The sequence below is a fragment of the Terrapene carolina genome, unplaced genomic scaffold (genome assembly GCF_002925995.2).
Source record: "Terrapene carolina triunguis isolate 2854851 unplaced genomic scaffold, T_m_triunguis-2.0 Scaffold139, whole genome shotgun sequence".
Classification (NCBI taxonomy): domain Eukaryota; kingdom Metazoa; phylum Chordata; order Testudines; family Emydidae; genus Terrapene; species Terrapene triunguis.
In genome coordinates, this window is record NW_020664490.1 from 16,384,568 (window position 1) to 16,410,978 (window position 26,411).

The 26,411-nt window shown below is 42.7% G+C and overlaps 1 protein-coding gene across 1 annotated transcript in view; it reads left to right on the plus strand.

The window, feature by feature from the left end:
* The window catches only part of KPNA3 (karyopherin subunit alpha 3), an 81,547-nt gene that overhangs the window by 38,766 nt on the left and 16,370 nt on the right, over positions 1–26,411 (plus strand). Inside the window, exons 3-11 of the mRNA XM_026653441.2 lie at positions 11,563–11,652; positions 11,925–11,954; positions 12,045–12,097; positions 12,189–12,284; positions 16,313–16,398; positions 21,795–21,881; positions 22,268–22,437; positions 23,796–23,840; positions 25,719–25,850. Of these exons, the coding sequence (XP_026509226.1) occupies positions 11,563–11,652; positions 11,925–11,954; positions 12,045–12,097; positions 12,189–12,284; positions 16,313–16,398; positions 21,795–21,881; positions 22,268–22,437; positions 23,796–23,840; positions 25,719–25,850 (789 nt within the window). The remainder of the gene's footprint in view (positions 1–11,562; positions 11,653–11,924; positions 11,955–12,044; positions 12,098–12,188; positions 12,285–16,312; positions 16,399–21,794; positions 21,882–22,267; positions 22,438–23,795; positions 23,841–25,718; positions 25,851–26,411) is intronic.

A 26,411-nucleotide genomic window follows, 5' to 3' on the forward strand; every position in this document is an offset into this window, starting at 1 on the left:
GTAGCATGCATGTGCACCCACAGGTGGAATACAGGTAGGGACCACACCTCTCCAAGAACCTCCAGTTACAGTAAGTAACCTCCTCTTCCGTGTCTTACATCCTGTTCCCCAAAATAGTAGCCTATTTTTGCAAGGGCATCACATTGTTGGCTCATATTCAATTTGTGGTTCACTATAACCCCCAGATCCTTTTCTGCACTAGTACTGCCTAACCAGTTACTCCTCATGTTAGTGGAAGGATCCCAAGAATGTGTGGGGAGGGATGCAGTTCTCACCCTCCACTGTGAAGACTTTAATGGTTGGAGAGCCCACATGGACAGTCTTCCTATGCAGATGACTTGGTCCGGAGAAGATTTGGGGCTCCAAATCAATGTCCTGGAGTGCAGGACTATCAGGCTAGTCTGCATTATTTTCTTCCTGTTCAAAATTCTACAGGAAGAATCTACAGGTAGATCGTGATGGAAAACATCTCTGTGATGCACTACTACATCACCATGCGGGGGAGACACGCCTGTCTGATTCTGTCAGGAGGCCATCAACTCTGGACATGGTGCTACTGACCTGGGATAACCAGGTAGTTCATCTCGTGGAAGTCCGCAACAAACAAACATGAAGAGATCCTCAGCACACTGTCTGTAGCCAATCACAAGTGGTCCCTATGAAATTCTATGATACAGCCCAGATTTCATCATAGAGGGGTTCCCCTGATAGACCTGTTTGCCATTCAGGATAATGCCAAGTGTCAGTTTGTTACATAGGGGGCATGAGCCTGGGATCATTGCCAGATGCCTTCTTTCTGCAGTGGAGTCCTGAATGCCTTTATGCCTTTCCGTCTATTTCCCCTGATAACCTTGGTAACTTCCAAAATCAAGAAACAAAGCCACTATTATTCTCATGGCTCCATCCTAGTTGAGGTAGTTTTGGCTGATAGACCTGCTGCAGATGTCCATTTAATTGCTGATCCTGCTCCCAGACTGTCCGGACCTGATCTCTCAGTACCACAGTCATATACTCCTGGCACTTGACAGCCTGGATGTTGGTTGGTTGAGTGCCAGACATGGACTGCTCCAGACATGTCCAGGAGATCCTGATACAGAGTAGGAAGACCACCACCAGATAACTTATTAATCAAAGTGGAAGAGCAACTGATTTGGGCAAGTCAGCAGCTCCTGAACCCTATGCAAGCTTCAGTACGGCAGTTCTCGGACTACTTGCTGCATTTGTAATGTTCCAGCCTGTTCAGTTCTAGTGATTCATCTCACGGTGAACTTGGCTTGCCACCTGCCTGTACGGTTGTTCTGACTCTTTCATCCAATGGCATCAAACTTCTTCAAGGCCCTGTTAAATGCTTACTCACCAGAGATGCTGCAGCTGCCTGGGACATCAGCATCATTCTCTTGACTTATGGGCCACCCTTAAAGCCCATTTTTAGAGTGCTCCTAACTTATTTTTACTCTGAAGACTCTTCCTAGCTGTGGTTGTTTTAGCCAGGAGAAAGGGTGACTGCCGAATGCTTATGGCTGTGACCCTCCATCCATGACACTTCATAGGGATAAGGTGGTGCTTAAATTTGGTGTGAGGTTTATCACAAGGTGGTCTCTGAATCTGATGGAATTCCATCAACTTGTCTGTTTTCTTCCTGAAACCCGACTCTTGGTCAGGGGAAAAGTAGTTACTGCTGACACCCAGTGTTGTATATATGTTACATTAATACACTGACAGAACCAAACCATTCTGTCTCCCATTTTATTTCTGGCTGTAGCCGGCTGTTTGGAGGGCCAGGCTATCTGATCACAAATAATATTTAAGTGGATAACACAGTATATCTTGCTGGGTTACCACTTGACTGGTGTACCTCTTTCACTGAACATCAAGACTCACTCCACCAGAGTTCAGGTGATATCCTTGTTCTGCTTCAGGAATATACCAATTGAGATCTGCAAAGTGGCAATGTGGAATAACCAACTGACTTATCAAGCTTTAGGCCTTGGACTTAGCTACCAAAGCAGATGTCAAGTGTGGGAGTGGTATGACAATCTTTCTAATGGAGCTGATACTCCCCATGCCACCATCCAGGAAGGGTGCTGCTTGCCAGTCCCCAACAGTGGAATGTAAACTGACAGATACTCAAAAGAAGAACACGGTTGGTTACCCTATAGTAGCTGAGGCTATTCAAACGGTTGTAATCACTGTGGATGCCACAATCCATCTTCGCTTTAGGAGTTCTCAGCTACCATGGCATTGAATTGCAAGGGAACTGAGGGATTATCCTGGGTGCTCCTCCTTTATGGCCTTGCACAGGACCATGAGGTGTCACAGGGCACTTTCATGGCCTCAATGGACATTGCTGTTCAAAATAATCTGATCTCGTGCATGAGATTCACACTAACAACATCTGGAAGAACCACAGCTAGTGCAGGGTATGTAACTGTTGTTTTCACATCCAAAAAACTATGCACCCTACAAATAAAAAGTGATTGCCATCACCAGTCCTGTTTTTTGCAGGCTAGAAAATAGATGTCTCTGCTTCCATTAAATTTAGATACTCCATTTTCACTAAATTCTTCAGCTGTTTCTAGTCTGGTCCTCCTAGTTTTTCTTTGGCAACACTTGGAGAAAATTAGATCCAATTTTCTCTTAAATATATAATTTTCTTTAAACAGTTGAATGCACTCCTCATTCCCAAATTAATAAAACTAATTAATGTAAACACTGTTGGGGAGACTTTCACCCAAGTTTTGAGTTGGGTCCTGAGACATGGAGAGCGTTAGAAATATGGCTTTAACCACTTTTGTATCTCCATTACAGCTCAGAATTTGGAGAGCAGCCCAGAGTAGCCAGAGCACACTACACTGTGCAGCCATGTTCCCTTCTTTCCCAGGGGGCACAGCTACACTGGGGGCTGTGTGGGAGGGTGGCATAGGGCTCTGTGTCAGCCCTGAGCTGGTGGGGTAAGCCCTGAACATCATGAGATTCCCTGGTGAGGAAACCTGTCACTGGAGTGGCATAAAGGAGACAGATCCAAGCCTAATAATCCACAGCTTGAGTTTTGAAGGATCAATTTTGCAATAAAACAGAATCTGTTACCTGGTTTTCCCTTTCAGTAAACTTAATACAAATATGTTCTTAATATTGTTTTCTGAATTCTCAGATTTTAGTTTATAATTTCTTGAATCAAAGAACCCAAAAGAAATCAGTATCTAAAGAAAATTCTAAAGTTGTCTCCCAATTCTTACTTCCTTTACATTTTCCTGCATGTAGGTTATGAAACAAAACACCTACTTAAGTGCCATTGAAATCAACTGAGGGCTGGTTTTGAGAACAGATGCCTACTTTTCATCCCCATCTTGTGCCTTTTGCTTAACGTCCTCCAATTCAGCAAAGCATTGTGACTATATTGGGACCTTAAACTGGAGGCACACAGCGGGGATGAAAAGTAGTGCTATTTTCTTTACGATATTCCTGTATGTAAACTTTTTTTTTTTTAAATATAAAGGAAAAAGTTTCCGTTGCTGAGTCTGTGGTTCCTTTTCTGTGATAACTGGCAGCAGAACTAAATAAAGATTAGAATATTGGGGCCCCTTATAGTTTGTCCTCCTCATCTCTTTGCATCTTCTGACAAGGACAATCACCGCAGAAGTTGGCCAGAAAACGTTTGGAATGTTGAGTCTTAGTGTAGCCTACTTCTCTGCCTTGAGGTTAAGCTTGTTACAGCTTCACTGCTTATGTTTCTTGTAGTCTAAATGCACTTGGACCTTCCTGAGATGGTGTTATGGTTGAGTATACAGATATAGGAATTCTTGTCTGTTTTGCCTTTTAATAAAATATATAATACAATAAAATTCCACTAAATGGTATTACCTCATCCACCTTGTCTCTCTTAATATCCTGGGACCAATAAGGCTACAATAACACTGCATTCTACATTTCAGTCACAATGGCCTTGTTTATACTGCTAGTAGTTGCTCTTTTGTAGGCTAAGAACATAAGAATGGCCATACTGGGTCAGACCAAAGGTCCATCCAGCCCAGTATCCCGTCTACTGACAGTGACCAATGCCAGGTGTCCCAGAGGGAGTGAACCTAACAGGTAATAGATTCATAGATTCTAGGACTGGAAGGGACCTCGAGAGGTCATCGAGTCCAGTCCCCTGCCCGCATGGCAGGACCAAATACTGTCTAGACCATCCCTGATAGACATTTATCTAACCTACTCTTAAATATCTCCAGAGATGGAGATTCCACAACCTCCCTAGGCAATTTATTCCAGTGTTTAACCACCCTGACAGTTAGGAACTTTTTCCTAATGTCCAACCTAGACCTCCCTTGCTGCAGTTTAAGCCCATTGCTTCTTGTTCTATCCTCAGAGGCTAAGGTGAACAAGTTTTCTCCCTCCTTATGACACCCTTTTAGATACCTGAAAAATGATCAAGTGATCTCTCTCCTGCCATCCATCTCCACTCTCTGACAAACAGAGGCTAGGGACACCATTCCTTACCCATCCTGGCTAATAGCCATTAATGGACTTAACCTCCATGAATTTATCTAGTTCTCCCATAGTTGTTGCCATAGGTGAAGCTGTATCAGTACTGACAACAGTAGGGAATTTTTGCAAACTTTCTCTACTGTAGATAGGGCCAGTAAAGGCTTTCCCCATGAGTTTTTGTGTGTGAGGTATAGAGTAATCCATTTTATGTTGCAATGGTCAGAGGTGGGGGGTGGGGGGCTAAAATTAATGTGTTTATAATATAGCAGGATCTCACCTATGGAAGCTTTAGTTTAGTTTCAGGAAATACTATGAAAGAGCTACAATTAGCACCAAAATTTAAGCTTTGCTTGGAAGGCCTTGCTGCATGTCAGTTTTCACAGAAAAGGATCACTGTCACTGGAATTGTAGTCTCTGAAACAGAAAAGAATTACTGGCATGAATTGATTTTCCCCCCGTACCTGCCTCTACTTCCATTTCCTCCTATCTTCACTTGCTGTTTTTGCTTTTGTTAAAGTTGATATCTGTCCCTCTGACCCAGCTTCCTCAGTGAGTTTATTTTACTTTCCTGGAACTCAGGGAAGTTGCCTCTTTTGTGTAGGAGTAGCTCATGGTGTTACCAATCAAAAGTTCAAAAATCACAAGCCAGACCTCCCCCCAAAATCATGATTATTTTTTTCAAAGATTATATTGTGGGTCTTCTTATAATTCCCCTTGCTCAGCTTCAGTGTGAATGTTGCACCCCTCCCAAATTTATAAAATCTTATTCTGGTCCCCCCCAAAGGAACTCTTGTGTTTGCCTGATGGTGTGGAGCTTCCAGCTTCTTCCCCAAATTCAAAATTAATTCTGTGATTTGCCCCACAGCTAGCTCTTGCCCTTCAGTGCACATCTGGTCTTGCATGGTCAGGGGTTCTTGATCCCCTTCTCCCATGCCTGGGAGGGTAACTGCAATTGGGTTCTCTTCTCTTCCTCCCTAGGCCTTGTGGGGCAACATCAGGTTATTCATCCCCCTCTTCTCTCTCTTCCCAGGTCTGAGGGAGTACAGCTCCATGGGTTCTTCATCCTCTTTCACTTTCCAATCCTGCTGTTGCACAGAGGGGGAGGGGAGGAGCAGAGGGCATACTGACCCATTTTTCACAGGCAAGGGGAGGAGCAGAGCTGCATTGAGCTTTCTGCAGCTTCCTCCTCCTGCCCCTCTTATGAGCATGGTGTTAGCTGCTTAGGGTTACCATACGTCCGGATTTTCCCGGACATGTCCGGCTTTTGGGAGCTCAAATCCCCGTCCGGGGGGAAATCCCCAAAAGCCGGGCATGTCCGGGAAAATCGGGAGGGAGGGCTCGGCCGGGGTCGCAGTGCCGGGCTGGGCGCGGGGCCGGGCGGGGAGCCGGGGGTCCGGGTACGCGGGGCCGGGGGTCCGGGTACGCGGGGCCGGGGAGCGGTTGTGGAGCCGGTCCGGGGCCGGGGGCCGGCAGTACTGGGCGGGCCGGGGGTGGTCGGCCGGGGCCGGCACCCCAGGGCCCGAGCCGACCCAGGCTGAAGCCGCCGGGGGGGGGCCAGCCTGGGCCGCGCCTCCTCCCTCCACACTCCCCCTTACCTGCTTCAGGCTTCCCGCGAATTAAATGTTCGCGGGAAGCAGGGGAGGGGGCGGAGACTTTGGGGAGTGGGCGGAGTTGGGGCAGGGGCGTGGGCGGGGCTGGGGGCGGGGGCGGGGCCCCATGGAGTGTCCTCCATTTGGAGGCACAACATATGGTAACCCTATAGCTGCTCCCTCTTCCCTCAGGAGCTAAGGAGTTTGGGGGTAGGGGAATGGCCTGTTTGCCTCAGGCTGCAGCCTTGATTGGATTGCTCTTTCCTAGGAAGTGGGGAAAGCAGCCAGTCAGAAGGGTTTTTTTTTTTCTTCTTCTCTCTCTCTTCCTCCCCCCCATGTGGCTGGAAACCACATGAAGGTCAGAACTGCTTGTGTCCTCATGGGACTGGCTCCAGCAGGAGCCAAAATTTCATTATTAATTATGAAATTGTGAGAGTTGGCAAAAAAGGGAGGTGGCCTAGTGATCTCATGGTAGTACACCAGAGTTCAACAGCAAGCTTGATCCTTTGGTCCCCATGAAGACAGAAACTGAGAACAGTGTGGCTTCAACTCCTAGCCACTCTAGTGCCTGTCTGAAGCAGGTTGAAGGAGCAACATAGGACTATGGAGAGAATTCTAGAACTGTCCCACCCCATAGAGCTTATTCTTATGCAAGCTCTTTAGGATAGGGAGAAAGGACACCTGAGAAGCCTATCACCCCCCCTAAATGATCTGTCCTTGCCACTGGGCAGGGGAAACAGTCTTCCCAAATCAGGTCTTTCATGCTGCTCATGATTCACGCAAGCAGTAGGAAAGACAGTTACATTTACACAACTGAAGAATTGCCAAGGCTGAAACCAAGTCAGCGTAGTATTAGTATCTGCTAAAAAGGATATAAGCAATACTTTGTCAAAAACTAACTCAGCCGAAGAACAGCACCATAGTCATCTGTTGCTTGCCTAGTGTAGAAACGTTTGACACAAGCCTGTACGTTGACTCCGTCCTTTAGTTTGTGCCTAAAATGGCTTGTGTGCACAATGCCCATTTTTAACATTTTCACAATTAAACCTCACAAAGAAATTTAAAACACTCAGGGCCTGTCTGCACTATAAGAACCACCATGCTTTTGATTGTCTCTCATTATAGGGCCCTTTGCTGTGGCAGACAGTTTTGCTAGGTGGATGGTTCTTGTAATGCAGATAAAACCTGACTGCTAAATTGGGGGTTTTAACCCTGAATTATAGCCTGGAGAGAAATTAAACTGTTAGTATGTTTGTGAAAACTGTCCTGGGCCTCCTGATTTGTGTTTGGCATGTATACAGGTTATGCTTTCCAAAGCACAACTAGCCTGGTTCTTGAAGTAGAATATGGGCCTTCTAGTAGTAGCGTCACATGAACTGCAAAGGAAAATAGATGCCTTTTACTAAACCTCTGTGATGGATAAAGGTGGGTTTTTTCATTCCTGGGGCTTGTTTCATTCCCTGGTTGGAAAAGCCTTAACATACTGTTATTCCCCCATCCCAGTTGAGGAGTGGGAAAGCTGTTCTGTTCATGTACAACTTATGATGATGTTCAACTTGAGTTGTCTAAAGAATCCTTCAACCAAAGAAAGGGAAATAATGGCATGATTTTTCTAACGTAAAAATCAAAGACAGAAAACATCTAAATAAAATCAAGCCTGAACTGTCTTTATGCATCATAAATAGGCAATAAGGGCATAGTCACCATATCCAGTAAGGTGTGTATAACTGTGACGGGATCCATAGGGTACAACCTCAAACTGTGGGACTTCTGTTCCCTCTTAATCTCCTAGTCTAGGCTGGCTCTCACAATGCTTTGCTCTAGTGACAAGCAGCAAACACCTCGGGGCGCAGTTATCACTCAGCCACCAGCATGCAGTAGCTCACCCAGGTACATTGCATGAACACTCTCCAAGCCACTCATGAACTATACGCCGGGAAACACTAGTAAGTCTCCCAAGCCCCCAGCCTTGCACCAGAAATACACCATCGTGCACTGCTCAAGCCCTTCTTTTGAACAGTGCAAACTTATTAATTAGTTCACCACTTTGTCAAAGGAAAATGGACATGAATCAGCCTTTGTAAACAGAATAGATTTCCCACGCACTTTCGATAAACTCACTGGTAAGGATAAAACATTAAAATAAGTTTGACTACAGAAAGATAGATTTTAAGTGGTAAGCATGAAAGGTCAGAGTTAGTTACCAAAGAAAATAAAAAGTAAACATGCAGTCTAAATCCTAAAACTAAGCAGTATTTGCATCAAGAAGTTTTTCTCACCCCACTGGATGTTGCAGGTAGGTTACAGCCCTTAATACGCAGGCTTTCCCTTTAAGCCTGAGACCAGTCTCCTCAGTTCTAGTCTCTGTCTTCCCAGCATTCTTGCTGCCTTCAGTGTAAATGGGGGAGGAGAAAGGTAATTGCATGATGCAATTGTCTCTTATTTTATACCCTCAGTCCATATGCCTGGAAAATACTAGCCCAGGCATGTCCTGGTGGGCCTTGCTAAATCAGGATATGTCTGTACTGGCAAGTTTCTGCACAACAAGTTATACTACTTTTATTAAAACTCTGGAATTAAACCGCTGTTGCGTGTCCACACTGTGCTCCTTGTGATAGTGGAGTGCATCCACATTAGAAGCTCTTGCAAGGGCAAAGAGAGCAGTGCATTGTGGTAGCTAGCCCGCTGTGCAACTGGCCGCAGGGTGCTTTGGGAAGGGTTTGCAATGCCTCATGGGGCAGGCACAGTGTCACATGATGCAGGTTTCCCAATCCCATTGTTCCATGGGCATCCTACTACATTGCCAGCTGCTTTTCAACTGAAGGGGGGGGGGGCAGAGTGTGTAATAGAGTGTGTGTGTGTGTGTATGCGGGGGGGAGACTGTGTTTTGGGGGACAGAGAGTGTGTGCATGCTGTCTTGTAAGTTCAAACAGCAGCAGGAAGCAACCAGTCCTGAGGCAGGAGGGGGAAACCACAGCCTCCGTCCCCAGCTCTCTGTACAGCAATCTCTCTCTCTCTCTCTCTCTGTGTTCAACAGTAGGAGCATGCCACATTAATGGTTTGCTTTGTGTCCGAGAGCAGATCAGCACAGCATGCAATGGCTGTCAGAAACTGAGCTTTGAAAGGGGAGGGGAGCATGTCTCTGGGGCAGCCCAGTTCAAAACAAGAGCACAGTGGCCACTTGAGGGATTATGGACACTTCTGGAGGCCAGTTGATTGCTCTCTGCGCTGTAATGTGTTTACATTGCCAATATAGTGCTGGAGCCTCTGCACTTTAAGGCTTACCACTCTCGTCAAGGTGGTTTTTTGGCAACACTGCAACTGAGGAGTTTCTGCACACTAAGGGCTTGGCTACACTTGTGAGTTACAGCGCATTAAAGGAGCCCCGGGCGCACTACCTCACTACCCGTCCACACTGGCAAGGCACGTAGAGCGCTCTGACTCCACGGCTAGAGCGCTCCTGGTACTCCACCTCGGCGAGTAGAATAATGTTTGATGCGCCCCCGCTGGAGCGCCCCAGTGTCAGTGTGAACGAGGTGTTGCATTACTGCGCTCCGATCGGCCTCTGGAAACGTCCCATAATCCCCTTAAGTCAAGTGGCCACTCTTGTAATTGGATATGCCCTTCGAAAGCTCTGTTTGACAGCCGGCATGCTTATCTGCTCTGAGACAAAGCAACCATTACTGTGGAATGCTGTGTGTGAGAGAGAGAGCGGCGGGGGGAGAGGGGAAGGTCTGCTGCTTTCTGAACTTACAAGACAGCATGCTGAGACGCTGTCAGACCCCCCAAAACCCACTCTTTCTCCCCCCACATACACACAATACACTCCCCCCCCCCCCATTTGAAAAGCACATTGCAGCCACTTGCATGCTGGGATAGCTACCACAATGCACTGCTCTCTGTGGACGTTGCAAGAGCTGCTAATGTGGCCACGCCAGTGCGCTGTCAGTGTGGACAGATTGCAGCGCTTTCCTTACTGCGCTCTACGAAGGCTGGTTTAACTCAAAGTGCTCTACATCTGCAAATGTAGCCATGCCCTAAGCGGCGTGGTAGTGTGTACACCTTGGGAGTTACGCCACAGAAAGCTGCTTTACTGCACGGTAACTTGCCAGTGTAGACGGGGCCTCATAGAGTTGAGCAATCCCCATTGTGTGATGCTTGTGCAACTCTCTTACAGAATTGTATATCTCTTGTTTACAACTCCCTTGCTGATTAATGGTCATTTAACGCCCACCTGGGTGTGGGTCACCTCCTTTGTTGTCACTGGAGAACTAGCAGTGGGTGACTCCCAAAGTCACAACATATTTCAATAACAACCATACAGCAGAATCTCATAATTTCTTACACACTAATGATATGCATATTTTAACAGAACAGTGGGTTTCAGCACATCATGACCTTTCGTATGATATCTTATAAGGCATGCTTTGTATGAAATATCACAATCCTATATGAATGATGAATATGGGGGTTACAGGGTGCTCTTTTGAGATATAGTGTGACACCATAGCAGATGATAGTTTGGAGGGGAGAAAGTGTCTTTCTTCAATTGCTTGCATAATGGAGAATCAGAGTTTTTGGAATTAAGACAGTGTAGTTCGCTTTTTAAATATTTAACCCAAAACGAAGATGGAAATATAGTACAGTTGCAGGAAACTATGCACAGAACAAAAGATAGACCATGTCTAAAATGTGGAAGAGAGAGTTTTTTCTGTGGAAGAGAATTTTTTTCTGGTGAATAAACTTGGAATAAAAATCTCAAAACTACAAATAAAACATGTTCGTTTGGCATAGTCGAAACCTTTATTTGAGTTTTTTCCTCTTATAAAGGTAGAAAACTTAGAATATAAAATGTAGTAAGTAAGCTGATTAAGCAGACTGTGAACATTTTGTGGATGCTTTAACATTGAAAATGCAGCTTAGTCAGAGAAGCTCATCTGAGTAGTTACTAAACAAAGCACTAAGTTGCAGGGTACTGTGTTATAAGTAGAAACTGTTGTTAATGCTACAGTGACCAGGGTCTATCAGTGCCAGTGTGTTGGAGCATGTTTGTTTACACCTAGGATTAAAATAGATGTAATCAGGATATCTGAGCAGCTTGTAATAGTCTTATTTACAAACTAATTTTAGTCTTATTTGACTAGGACATCATCATTATTCATTTCTAATTTAAGTGACTGTTGAGGCAGAGCTATGTGTGCTATAAACTCCATGTAAAATATTGACACTTTTTAACTGAAAGGTGTTAACTATCTATTTTATGCAACGGACTGTAGTATTTTGTCATGGTTCACAAGATACATGCTTATATATAGATTCAAATCTATTTTAGCGTAAGACAAAATGAGTGACTTACCGCTGCCCTACTGTAAAATCAGTCTGGAGTTCCAAATCTCTTTATGTAAACAATCTTATGTAAATTATTTTTAAGTGCCTCTGTTTGACTAGTCAGTATTGATAAGCATTAAAGTGTCTTTAATATCTTTAGAACAAAAGAGATGAACATCTTTTGAAAAAAAGAAATGTCCCTCAAGAAGAAAGTTTAGAAGACTCGGATGTTGATGCTGACTTCAAAGCAGTAAGTTGCTTGATTCTGAATCTGCTTCTAAAACTTAGTTTCTTTGGTAGTGGCTAGAAGACTTTTGTTCTGTTATTCACTTGAGTTTGAGTCTTATCTTCATTTTTAAATTGCCTGTAGATGGACAGAAAAGGCAAATCCGAGCAGTTACAACTCCAATGAAGTAGTGGAGTGGCACTGCTCACCATTGCTCAAATGTTTAGTCTAGAATGTTTCAACATTAAATGTAATTTTAGTAATTTGTTGCTAAATGATCTCTCTTTCTTTTCAAGCAAAATGTAACACTAGAAGCTATATTGCAGGTAAGTTAAACATAATATCTTCAGTTTCTTGAATTCAGAATTTAAGGCTCATTTGATGGATTTCTGAATTTGTTTATTTTTGTATTGCAGAATGCCACAAGTGATAACCCTGTGATCCAGTTGAGTGCTGTCCAAGCTGCAAGGTAAAAAAAAACCCCAGCAACGTGCACACAGTTGCTACAGAAATTTTCCTTGATGATGTTATTTACTCATCTTTCTTACTTAATTTTACAGAAAACTGTTATCCAGTGACCGAAATCCACCTATTGATGACTTAATAAAATCTGGAATTTTACCAATTCTGGTCAACTGTCTAGAAAGGGATGATAAGTAAGTATAAATTTTTTTTCTTTTCCCCCTTTCCTTAAGTTTTATGATTAAAAGGCAGCACTATTTCAGATGCAAACTTATGACCATGGCCATGTATACTGTGGCACAGTGGGACCAAATTCCACAGCATCATTGATCTTGGTTGCTGCACTCTTCCCCAGGCTGCCTGTTTCACTAGCCTACACTTCTGGCTCCCTTCGCTCTTTCTGCAAGGTGGACTTCAGCTCTGGCTCCACTGAACAGTACAGGGAGCATTGTGCTGCTATCTAACTTCTCTTTGAAGGGAAAGCTGGAGAACAAAAGACAGCTGCAGGCAAGTCCCAGCAGGGCAGAGTTCAGGGGGATATGGTGAATTCCTTGGCACACCTTAGAAAAATGCCAAATTCCACAATCACAGAATCATGGAGTCCATGGCTCTGATTGGGGAGTTGGGGCAGTTCATAAACTCTCAGCTATCGTTTCAGACTCTCTTCACTCTCAGGCAGGCATCACTGCATTTGTTTACACTCACTTTGAGTTTTCAAGGTTACTTCTGCAACCATAAATTAGAAACATTTTTAAATGCAAACAGATTTTGGAGTGCCGTTCTGCAGCTGCAGAATCATAGAATACACAAGGCCCTGCTTGTGACTTGCTCAGCAAACCAGCTATTATGGAAATGCCTGGTAACAATTTCATAATTAGGGTTGCATTATAAAATGGGCTATAAGCACCCATTTTTCTGCAAAAGTAGATGTCCAACTCGTGTGACATTTCACACAGTTGATTTTTGTCCATTTTCTGTGTCGTTTTTTATGGCTTCTTTGTAAATTTGTAGTAGGGAGTCTTTGAAATTGGGATCTGGATGAAATTTTTCCTGGGCAGTTCTTTTATTGTGATCCATATCTTTTAAAATATTGTCTACAAAATTTGAGTAGGGATATAGATCTGATGCAGTAGGTAGTTAAAAACTTAAGTTGGAGTTAGGGTCATTTTTAGCTGCTCTTCATGTTATAATTGAAAGTTTATGCACTGTACATACAAACCTGACTGATGGGGAGAATGGGGAACTGAGTGCACAGAAGCCTGATTGATGGAGGTTGGGTGCATGTGAAACCTCCACTAGAAGCCATGATTTACTGTCACTTTCTCGTACAACAGAAGCGATTATGCACAGCTATGGTCTGTTAGCAGATGCTCTTTTAACCTTTTTATGTCCACAATACCCATTCCTTTCCTACACCACCTCGAATTAAGAATGAACATATCTAGGAAGCTATTTCACAAAAAGCTCCAAGAAGCAGTTAGGGTTGCTACCTGTGCAACATACCTGAAACAAATCAGTGAAAGCAAGGAAATGAAAAGTTAAGTCATCTAATAATACATACCCTGTACTCCTCCAACCACAGGCACACATCTTACGATTATCACAACTACCATACCGTGCACTGCAACCTTAATTCTGCCCCCTTGTATACATGCTAGCCCTCCATCACTCCCTTTAACCACAGTCTACACACAACTCTTTACCAAACTACTACTGTGTATTTGGCTAGGCACATGTCAGATGCAACATGTGTGGTCTCAGGGAAAATAAATACTCTATATACACTCATATTCCTAACTGATCCACAGAGCTTCTTTAACAGGCTATATTCCCCTGCTCTTGTTGGTGGAAGTGTGATGGCATTTTACTGGCAATCAGTGAGGGACAGACCAGTTCTGTGATGCTTTTGCATTACAATGCTCCTGTGACAAATTTGTTCTGAACTTTGTCCTTTCATTAATCTCAACAAATAGGGTCTGTTGTAGGAGTCCGTCCCCCCTGCCCCCCCCTGAAATGCTCTGTTCAGTGCCATATCCTCTAACACACCACATGCTAACGGTCTTCCATCTCACCACTTCTTGGGTTAGCCTCTTTTTCCTTCAGTCTTGATATTTTGGACTCTTCTTACCCACATAGTTGCCAGGACTGTGCTTTATATGACCAGACCATCTGTTTGGTCCAGTTATTCTGTAATTTAGTGAGCATAAATGTGCAGTTTATCTTAGGCCATCCAAAGTAGTCTATCTAGAGATGGTTATTTCTAAAAATAAGTCAAAGTTGAAACTGTGCTATGTTTTTTTCTTCCTTTCAGATTTCTTCTTTTTGAAAATAAGAAATATGCAAATGTCAAAAATAAATATAATATATATCTAATACCTTCTAGATCAGTGGTTCTCAAACTTTAGCAACCCGCATTTTGATTTAAGGACCCGCATTTTGATTTAAAATTTTTCATAGACCCTCAAGCCGGCTTTTAATTTTCCACAGGGGTGCTCAACCCCCGCTCAGGCCCTGCCCCCACTCCACCCCTTTTCCCAAGGCCTCACCCCCGCCCTCTCACCTCTTCCCCAACTCTTTCCGCCCTTCCCCGAGCGCTCCCCATCCCCGCTCCTCCCACCCCCCTCCCAGCGCCTCCTGCACGCCGCTGAACAGCTACTCTGTGGTGTGCAGAAGACACTGGGAGGGAGGGTGAGGAGTTGATCAGTGGAGCCGGTGGCCCTGGACATGACTCATGGACCCCTTGGAGCCGGACAGGACTCACAAACCCCCTGGAGTACCCTCGTGGACCCTCAGGGGTCTACGGACCCCAGTTTGAGAACCGCTGTTCTAGATACTTACGATATTTTACAGTGAAATTACCAACACCATGTTAGCCAATGCAACTAATGTTTCCTCTACCACTTATAGAAAAAACCAGACCAAACCCCACAATCCCCACTGAAAATGTGGCAAAACCAAGGACCCTTGCATCTTGCTTTCAAACATTCACTCTGTTGCACAAAGAGATTATGGGCATTCCATAATGGGTGTTCTGCTGAGAACAGCCTGCTTCTGTTTCCTCACCCCACTCTACAGGACAAACACATTGAGCTGACCAGCCCTAAAAGACTTCAGTTGCCAGGTTAAAACCTGAAATGGTCTGTATGATAATTTAAGATGTTACATGACAGTTATTTTCTCCCCTGTATTGTCAGTATCTGCTTTAACTGTGTACAAACGCCTGTTTTTGAACCAAACCCCCCCTCCAAAAAACCAACAACGTAGGACTGAATTTCTGTAGTGATTTCAACAAGGGCAGGGGGAATTGGAAGAAGTTTGGTTATATTTCTGGTATTTGCTCTCTGGGCCCTGTCATGGGCTACAAACATTGCAGAGGCAGCACACTCATCCCTTGGGGAAAGATAATGGACTTCTCCAACTAATTAAGGAGTGACATGGCAGTGGATGGAATCCCTGGCTAGAAATATGGTGGTCAATACAATAAGTATAGCATGTGTGGTGGGGAGGAGTGTTGCAGATCTTAAAGATATGTAAAACAAATGTTTGCAGGTTTTGGAAATGGCAAGTACAGGCCCATACTTCCGCACGCTTGTCACTCTTTTGTCCGACCCCTGTCAGCTCCACAGGCCAATCAGAGCTGCTTCATGTGATTAACAACTGGTACCATAGCATGTGGAGCAACTAGTGCTCCCTTCCACTTCACTGGAATGCATGGGGTTAGAGCATGCAAAGTCAGAGCAGGCTGTTGAGTAGCAGCTCCTGCCCCTCCACTCCCCACCCAGTGAAGATCCCCCAATGATGTTACCTTCCCCCCAGGCCTCAGAGGGGGACAAAGATCCCCCAGTGCTGGTCTCTCCTCCCTCCCAAAGCTTAGGGGAAGGGGTATTTGTATCAGCTGTGTGTGGGGCAGGCTCCGCAGTGTGTGGATCTGTCAAATATGGGGAGGTGCCTCAGTTGTGGGAGGGACAGAATCAATTGGCATGTTTTCAGTGGTGATGAGTAGTAGATGAGGCTTTGGCAAGTATAATTTTTTTTTCCATTCCCTTAAACTTCTCAATTCTTCTGAAATGTCTAGTCTTTTTTTTTATACTACACAATACAGTATTAAATTCTGCAATTTCTATATATAGACACAGCTAATAGCTGTAGAGGGCAACCATATAATAGCCTAACGAGCACATTTCAAATTACTGCTTGACTTAAATTTTTTTTTTTTAAACAGTCCCTCATTACAATTTGAAGCTGCGTGGGCACTGACTAACATAGCATCGGGCACTTCTGCACAGACCCAAGCTGTGGTACAGTCAAGTAAGTGCTAAAAGTTGCTCATTTTTGGGATATGTGGATGTTGCTGGGTAAAGGTGAAAAGTGTCTTCCATTTGGAATTTTTATATTAAAACCATGAAAAAGAAATTATCAGAAAGGTGCTAGAAATAATAGTCGTGCTTTTGCTTGTAACCCTTGAGGTATTTGCCAACAATGATTAGCATTAGGAAATTGAGGCCTGAGTATGGAAGTTTGAAGAGTCATCTTATGAGCATCACAGAAAATGTTAATTCTTCGTCACTCTTGAAAAGATATTTCCTGAAATTGAGTGCTATTACTCTCCACAGGACTAGAACCAGAAGGCTTAATGAATAATTCTTCCTACTTTAAAAAGATGTTACAGTTTTAAAAATGCTGTTAAATACAGATAACTGCGTTAGGGTTGCACAGTTGAAGTTAGTCAGGAAATGCAATCGTTGAAGATTTTAATAGCAGCTTTAACATGAGCACACTGTTCAGTTTATCTAGAATTCTTGTGCTCATCATGACATCTTTGTGTTATGTCATAAGCAGTGATATATGAAGTTGTGTATTGAAACAGAGTAATAAGAATAGGAAATCCATACACATGACACAGCCTAATTAATGATTTCATATAACTGACCACTGAGAGGCATGAGGGGAACATGTCCTCTCCCAAAATCTGGCTGGATGTCCTGCTCAGTTAATACCTGGCAGGGAAAATGCAAGGGTAGGATCAGTCCAGGTGTCTACTGCACTTTTAATGGGAGTGGAAGGGAAAGTGACTGAGGTGTCAATAGCTGTATTTTGTTTCAGGAGAGCAAATGAGAATGAAAAGTGCAATGGCTGGAACTTCTGCTGTTTCCACAGGAAGAAAGGGGGAATAAGAAGCAAAACAGCCTCTGAGCTGCTGCTCTTTTAAGAGGGATGGGGAGTGAGGGAACAAAGGGGGCCTTGCTGCTGTTGTAGAAGGAAAGAGGCTCTGCTTTTATCTTGCTCTAGCTTAGGTACAGAAGGAGCTGGGAGGCTAAAGGCTGTTGGCAATCAGAAGAGAACACCAGAAAAGGGGCAGTAGCATTAGGGGCCTCACAAAAAGAGATGGGGACTGATTATTTTAAAGAGGTGAAAACAGGGATGATTTTATTGATTTTTAGAGAGGCAGATAATGCATGCAGTGTAATTTGGAAGACAGCATTAATTTTGTTTAGGAGAAGAGGAGAGTTGATTTTTGAGAGGAGATGCATTAACTGGCTTGGTGGGAGAATAAATTTTGTGGGGGAAATTGGTGTGGAGAGATTAATTGAGCTAGAATTTATTTATTTAGGGGGCAAAGATGTGGAGGGAATAGCTGATTAGATGTGACTGAAGGTGAGGTTGAGGAGGGATGGGAATTGAAGGATTTGAATTACTTTCCTGCAGTTTGGCCTGTACCTTCCAGAGGAAAGGAGGGAAGGAAGGGGTAAAAATGGTAACTGTAAGCTACCCCTCCCTGCCTATCTCCGATGAGCCCAGCTACCCTTTCTGCTGCACTTGTGTCTCAGCAGCCATGTTCGTTTCTTTCTTTGCATTTCGGTGCGGGGCGAGAGTAAGAGGGTGGTAGCTATATTAGTCTCATAATTAGATATTTTCAACAGACGGTGGTGGTTTAGCCACAAGCTGCAGCTGAAAGGCCAGCCAGGCTTGTGGCAGACAGGATGTAGAAAGGAACTAAGTCCAAGGAGTTGTTGGTTTTTTTTTGTTTTTTGTTGTTGTTTTTTTTAAAGTTAACAAATATATTCAGAATATCAAAGAAAAGGTGTTTTTAACTTTCCCTTGTCCTTCCACTAGGAACTGCTTTTCATAGTCAAAAGGTACATTGCATAAATCCCCCAATCAGTTTTGAACTGTTTTTAATATTAAACTAATGAGAAAAAAGGAAAGGAACATAAACTCTGGCAAGTCAAGTGTAAAAGTATATTTAGGCGGGCAAAAAAAGAATTTGAAGAGCAACTAGCAAAAAACACACAAACTAACAGCAAAAACATTTAAGTACATCAGAAGCAGGAAGCCTGCCAATCAGTGAGGACAGTGGATGATCAAGGTGCTAAAGGATCGCTCAAGGAAGACAAGGTTGTTGCAGAGAAGCTAAATGAATTCTTTGCATTGGTCTTCATTGTAGAGGATGTGAGGGAGATTACCACACCTGAGTCATTCTTTTTGGATGATAAATCTGAGGTACTATCCCAGATTGAGGTATCAGTAAAGGAGGTTTTGGAACAAATAGATAAATTAAACAGTAATAAGCCACCAGGACCAGATGGTATTCACTCCAGAGTTCTGAAGGAACTCAAATATGAAATTGCAGAACTACTAACTGGGTATGTAACCTATCATTTAAATCAGGGGTGGGCAAACTTTTTGGCCTGAGGGCCGCATCGGGTTTCAGAAATTGTATGGAGGGCCGGTTAGGGGAGGCTGTGCCTCCCCAAACAGCCAGGCGTGGCCCGGCCCCCACCCCCTATCCGACCCCCCCGCTTCTCGCTCCCTGACGCCACCCCCCCTCCCCCCCGCTCTGTCCCCTGACTGCCCCCTCGGAACCCCTGCTCCATCCACCCCCACTGCTCCCTGACCGCCCCTGGAACTCCTGCTCCTGACTGACTGCCCCCCGCCGCCCCATCCAATCCCCCCCCCTCCCTCCCCACCCCCCCCCCCCCCCCCGGCACCCCTGCCCCATCTAACCACCCCCTTCTCCCTGACCGGATGTGGCCCGCGGGCCGTAGTTTGTCCACCTCTGATTTAAATCAACATCTGTTACCAGATGACTGGAGAATAGCTGATGTGACACCAATTTTTTTTAAAGGCTCCAGAGGCAATCCTGGCGACTACAGGCTGGTAAGCCTAACTCCAGAACCAGGCAAATTGGTTGAAACTATAGTAAAGAACAGAATTATCAGAGATCTAGATTAACACAATTTGGGGAAGAGTCAGCACTGCTTTTGTAAATGGAAATCATGCCTCACCAGTCTATTAGACTTCTTTGATAGAGTCAACAAACATGCAACAAGGTTGAGCCAGTGGATATAGTGTACTTGGACTTTCAAAAAGCCTTTGACAAGGTCCCTCATGAAATTCTCTTAAGCAAAGTAAGCAGTCATGGGATAAGAGGAATCAGTAACTGGTTAACAGATAGGAAACAAGTATCAGTTGGGATAAATGATCAGTTTTCACAATGGAGAGAGGTAAATAGTGGTGTCCTCCAGGGATCTGTACTGGGACCAGTCCTGTTCAACATATTCAAAAATGATTTGGAAAAGGGGTAAACAGTGATGTGGCAAAGTTTGCAGACGATACAAAAATAGTCAAGATAGTAAAGTGCAAAGCTGACTTTGAAGAGCTACAAATGGATCTCACAAAACTGGGTGACTGGGCAACAAAATGGCAGATAAATTCAGTGCTGATAAATGCAAAGTAATGCACATTGAAAAACATAATCCCATCTATGCATATAAAATGATGGGGTCTAAATTAGCTGTTACAACTCAAGAAAGAGATCTTGGCGTCATTGGGATAGTTCTCTGGAAACATCTGTTCAATGTACAGCAGTAGTAAAAAAAGCTAACGTTAGGAACCATTAGGAAAGGAATAGATAAGACAGAAAATATAATGCCACTATATAAATCCATGGTATGCCCATACCTTGAATAATGCTTGCAGTTCTGGTCTCTCCATCTCAAAAAAGATATATATTAGAATTGGAACAGGTACAGAGATGGGCAACAAAAATGATTACGGGTATGGAACAGCTTCCATGTGAGGAGAGATGAAAAAGACAGGGACTCTTCAGCTTGGAAAAGAGAAATGCAAGTTTAGAATTTGCAGTGTTGTCAAAAGTGCAGAGAAACCATAAAATCCCAGGATCACACCTGCAGTTTTTCTCATGTCTCAATGCTAAAGCAGTTTTTTCAAGGATTTTGATACTATTCAGTAAGACAGTTCTCATGCAAATTATCCGAACAGGCTGTTTTCTGTCAGGATAGACAGAGTATATGCAGTGATTTTACAAAAGGTGCAAGACTTAGATGCCAACTGTGTGCGCTCAGTGATGTTTCAGTTACTATTTCTTCAATTGTCTTTTTCCAAATCTAGTAATGTCTGTAGTCCTCAGAGTTATTTCCATTCCGGGTGTCAAACTTGAGCTATTTTTGCTCCAGGGCCGTTGAAAAGAAAGTATAGTTAAACTTTACACTTTTTGGGGGGGGGGGAACCCTCTAATTTTGTTCTCTAATTACTTAAACAGATTTTTGCAAAAATTCACCTTGTGTTGGAGGGCAGATGTGAAACATTTCATCCCACTTCTAAAAACACAAAAGTTGTGCTATCGAAAGAAATAACACTTACTTGATCCTCCCCAATCCAGACATGCTGGCTCCATGTTCCAGCAGAGTTCTTTGGTTGAGCCATTGATTGTAAAGAAAGACAGGCAAGAATATTCCATTAAAGTAGGACCTTGTGATCCAGGTAGGATTGAATGTCACAGCACCCGAGGGAAGTGAAGTTTTTAGGTGTCAGTGTGTTGGATGTCCCTCATATCTGTTGAGCACTGTTACTAATCTTGAGGCAACTTGAACAAATTCCTTTGCAGTTTGTCTTAACTGCATGGAATTTTTCCATAGATTTTGTTTATTAATCTGTTCAAATTTTTCAGCTTACTACTACCTCATGTTAAATTATCAAAAATAAAACAATTGTGTCCACTTGGAATTTTTTTATATTGCAAATTTTCTATTTAAAAACACACTTTAATTTTCTTAGCTCTTAATATTTTAATGTTTGTAGTATTTTCTCTTGTGAGTGCTAACTCATTCACCAGCATATTAATCAGTTTTAGTTTGCCCGACGGGTCTACATGATAAAGTATGATAGTGTGCAAATGAAAAGTTTACCATTAAGACTCCTCATGCTTTCAAGGAATGGGTTATGTGAGGGGAAATGGATGGCTCAGGGGGAATAGTACCAATATGAATTCTTAAAGAGGTGGTTTTTCCAGGTCATGGTGTTGAAGCACATTGTCAAGGCAGCATGGGAAGCTTGTGTTTCTGCTCTGGTTATGCACCTGGTTTGTGGGTAAATAGAAGATCTCAATTTCCAGGACACTGGACTTTGTACCTTTAACTTAAAATTTTGTTTAAATGTATTGACTTCCACCTTTTGGGAGGGAAGGGGAGGGGAGCTTAGGTGCGGGGACCATTGTTTAATATTTGGTTGTTTTCTGAAAGGAAACATTTTTGAGAGTTTATGTATATTTCTAACTTAAACTGTAAGGTCTTAATGTCAGGCAAAGTTATGGAATTATATACATTTTAATAATAATAGACTAAAATATTGTGTACAGTTTCTTCTATGTTCCACTAACAAGGTCGAATCTTTTCATTTTATAGATGCAGTACCCCTCTTTTTGAGACTGCTTCACTCACCACATCAGAATGTTTGTGAGCAAGCTGTTTGGGCTCTTGGAAATATTATAGGTAAGTCCTAACTGTCTTTTTAAAAGTACTTGAAATTAAATCAGGGGACACATAGGAATTTTAGATTCTGACTTTTGAACATTGGCATTACCATATGAGACTATGTTTCCTCTATATTCTCTGGTTTCATATAATTTTCCACATGGCAAGAATCCATATGTATATACTAATTATTAAGTTTGGAGAGTTAGTGACTTCATTTGCTATAAGAAATTTTAATATAAATTTTATGCCTCCTAAAATATTTTTATTGAACAGCAGCTTTTGGTACTAAACTTCTGGTGAGGAAACATAGAATATCAGTATCCCAACATAAGTCATTGCATACATTTCAAGGTTTTCCATCTTTAATGTAATTTTTTTTAAAACAATTTTCATTTCTGTAGGTGATGGTCCTCAGTGTAGAGATTATGTCATATCACTGGGAGTTGTCAAACCTCTTCTGTCCTTCATCAATCCCTCCATTCCCATCACCTTCCTTCGGAACGTCACATGGGTCATTGTAAATCTCTGCAGGAATAAGGACCCCCCACCGCCTATGGAGACAGTTCAGGAGGTAAATAATTATAATAGGACTGATTTTTACACCTTATCTCTGGGCTACAGGACAATTTTTTTTATGCTGCTGTATGTGCTACTAATTAATGCATGTTTTATGATACTGCCTGGTATTAATTACCAGTTAATAGAAGTATCAAAGTGGTCTATTTATGTAATCTAATTGGAGGTTATAACTAAGCTAATTATACCATTTGAGAGGGTGAATACTGACTAATTAGTCTTTGGAAAATATGTTGAAATAGACTGTCAAAAAGTGAAGACTGTAGAAAGTGTTAACTTGAAGAGTTAGTTTAATTTGCAGTGTTTCATACTTTAACCAAACAAGAGACTACTACATACAAATAGCTATTCAAATAATTACTTTTAATTATGTGAAATGTAAGTAAATAATTAAGTGGGTGTGTCATTTTAATATATATTTAAGTTTTGAGTACTTATCAAAATATATAGTGTCAGTGATATGTCCCCATTTTAAAACTGAAGCACCTGAAAATACTTGACTGCCCAGATATTAAAAAAAATGCAGACTTGAAGACCGTTTCGGCCAATCGTAAAAAGAGGGATGCTGTTTTACTGTGGGTTATACTACCAACCTATTTAAAGCTCTACTTTGTTTAAAAATATATTCTGATGTCTATAGTCTTTTTGAAGCAGTTTGAAGTATCATTTTAGTGCAAAATGAAGTATGATGGAACTTCAGAATTGAGAGACTGTATAAGCAGAACACTTTTGTTTAAAAGTGAGAATTTACCAAACATGGGTTTATGTATTGTAGTAAGAGTGACTTTGCTTTGGCTCTACACAAATGCATGTAAAAAAACATTTTATTTTGATCCTAGTAACTTCCCAAACAAGTGGAGGTTTTGTTGTGCTTACATTTTTACTATACCTGGTAATTTTAAACACAAGCTTTCATAAGTAGTATAGGTGCTGGAACTAGGGGTGCTGCCGCATCCCCTGGCTTGAAATGGTTTCCATCAAATACAGGGTTTACATTTTGGTTCAGTGGCTCTCAGCACCCCTGATAAGTAGCTGGGAAAATCACTAAAATTTATCTTTGCTCCTAAATTTGCTTATATTCCCTGAAATTGTTCTCTTCTCTCTCACTACTCCTTTAAAGTATAGCATTGCTGCAACTTTATTTTGCATTTGTACAAAATTCCTGCAAAATATTTAATTTTTTATGACGTTTGAGTGAATGCCATCTGTTAGGAAACATAGGTGTATTAATACATGAATAAATCCTCAAACCATACTGTTCTACATGTTCTACTTTAACTTGCTTTTACACAGCTGATGTTACTTTGTGATGGACAGGTGCCACTATAATTATTGATAGTTTATTTTTTTCAGATTTTGCCAGCATTGTGTGTTCTTATATACCATACAGATATAAACGTAAGTAAAAACAAGACAAATACCTTAAAATTTTGAGTTTTTGGATATTTTTTCTTTGTTTCTCTAGAGACAAAAATGTTTGTGTATTGTATTTAAATGGTAAACTTGTTTTGTACATTAGCCTGAGTATAATTAAGTAAACACACTACTGTCAGTATTTTCATAATGATAGATTCCGGTCATCAGGAGAGTAAAGGGGGAAGCACAAACACCATTTCTAAAATTTAGAAACCTTTTTACCCTTTACATAGTAACTATATAAACAAAAGTTAGCTATTTAGGTTGAAATTTGTGAGATGCCAGATTTACATTTGCCTGTGCTCCCTTAATTCTGCCTCTTGATTGTCCTGTTTATGAAATGTATTTTAATGTGTGTATTGGAGGGGGTCAGTCCAAGGCTTCCCCTCCTAAGGTCAACCCCTGAGGGAGAGGGGGGCAGAGGGCCCCGCGCCTCCCTCGCCTGTGGGTACCTCCCCCGAAGCTCCCATTGGCCGCGGTTCCCCGTTCCCGGCCAATGGGAGCTGTGGGGGGCGGTGCCTGCAGGCGAGGGCAGCGCGCGGAGCCCTCCCCTCCCCCAGAGGCCGCAGGGATGTGGTGCTGGGCGCTTCCAGGAACGGCGCAGGGCCCGCACCGCCACGGGGGTGGCAATCCCGCGGGCCAGATCCAAAGTCCCGACCAGCCGGATCCAGCCCGCGAGTTGTAGTTTGCCCACCCCTGGTGGTTCAGCAGTCACCTGCACAGTGTGATGTGGAGGTGCTGCTACTGTTTTGATAATGGACCTGGCTCTTTTGAATGTTTGTTTTCAGTTAATGTTTTAGCATGTTGTCAACATTTCTATGGAACACAAGTGAGAGATGGGAAATTGTGACTTCACAGTTTATAACTTAACCAAACCTAAACAGAAATTCATGGGTCAAAGAAAAAACACCTTTCTAGTTCTGTAAGATTTCTCAGCCAATTTTCAAAGGTCGTCTGCAAGCACTGGAGAGGTGAGAGCTTCTAAAAACAAAAGTTTGCAAGAATCTCTTTAATGGAAAGTATTAGCCACCCTAAATAATAGGGATCACTACCAGCTCCAGCTATAATATAAATAATCTCTTATCCAGAATAAACCCAGTGTATTAATATGTATGCATATATATTCATGCATCCTTCAAGATTAGGATTAAAGTCTCTGTGTGTTTACTGCATTCACTTATTACTGCAGTGTAGCAATCTCAAATAGACTGCAGTAGCTGTTTAAAAGCACCAAGTAACATTGCACAACAGTTTAGAACAGGACGCGAATAAGACCTCTTCTAACTAAAATTGCAGTTAGAATTTTAGATAGGAATTAGACTAGTTCTCCGACTCAGTGCTCAACTCTTAAAACCAACACATGGTCTCTCTTAATATGACCATAAGGCAACTTCTGTCTTAATCAACAGATAGTAACTCCAGCAGTAATCCTCGTAAAGTGCCGGTATTGGTTCAGTACTGTCTCAAGGGAAGAGAGATCCACCTGCAGAATCACTACGGCCACTTCATCACCTAGGATTTAGGATTTCCTTGATTGTCTTCCATTGAAATACTGACCAGGCCCAACTGTACCCAAAAAGTGTTTTGGTTTTTTTAATTAACACCCCCACCTCAAAGTTTGTGAAGAGAACATGTGACGCATTTGAACTGTTGATGGAACAAATGACCATCTATTTAACCATTGTAGTTGACATCATAACATTCTAGCTAACTGTTTCTCCTGGTAGCATTCCTGAGCTCTCCCTATGGCTAAATTGCATGCTCTTTTTTTTAAAAAGACTTGTGGAGTGTTGATCACACAATTCAGATGCAGTCTTACGCTCAGAGTATAAGCTGTCTGTTCTTTTCTGCTTCCTGCAGATTCTTGTGGACACTGTTTGGGCTTTGTCCTACCTAACAGATGGTGGTAATGAACAGATACAGATGGTCATTGATTCAGGCGTTGTACCTTTCCTAGTTCCCCTTCTGAGCCATCAGGAGGTTAAAGTTCAAGTAAGTCTGTTTTTTTATTTCATTGATAATAATTAAACAGGAATGTTAGGAACAAGAAGAAGGTCAAGGAAAGTGTGGGCCCCTTACTGAATGGGGGAGGCAACCTAGTGACCGAGGATGTGGAAAAAGCTAATGTACTCAACGCTTTTTTTGCCTCTGTCTTCATGAACAAGGTCAGCTCCAGACTACTGCACTGGGCAGCACAGTATGGGGAGGAGGTGACCAGCCCTCTGTGGAGAAAGAAGTGGTTCAGGACTATTTAGAAAAGCTGGACGAGCACAAGTCCATGGGGCTAGATGCACTGCATCCGAGGGTGCTAAAGGAGTTGGCGAATGTGATTGAAGAGCCATTGGCCGTTATCTTTGAAAACTCATGGCGCTTGGGGGAGGTCCTGGATGACTGGAAAAAGGCTAATGTAGTGCCCATCTTTAAAAAAGGGAAGGAGGAGGATCCAGGGAACTACAGGCCAGTCAGCCGCACCTCAGTCCCTGGAAAAATCATGGAGCAGGTCCTCAAGGAATCAATTTTGAAGCACTTAGAGGAGAGAAAAGTGATCAGGAA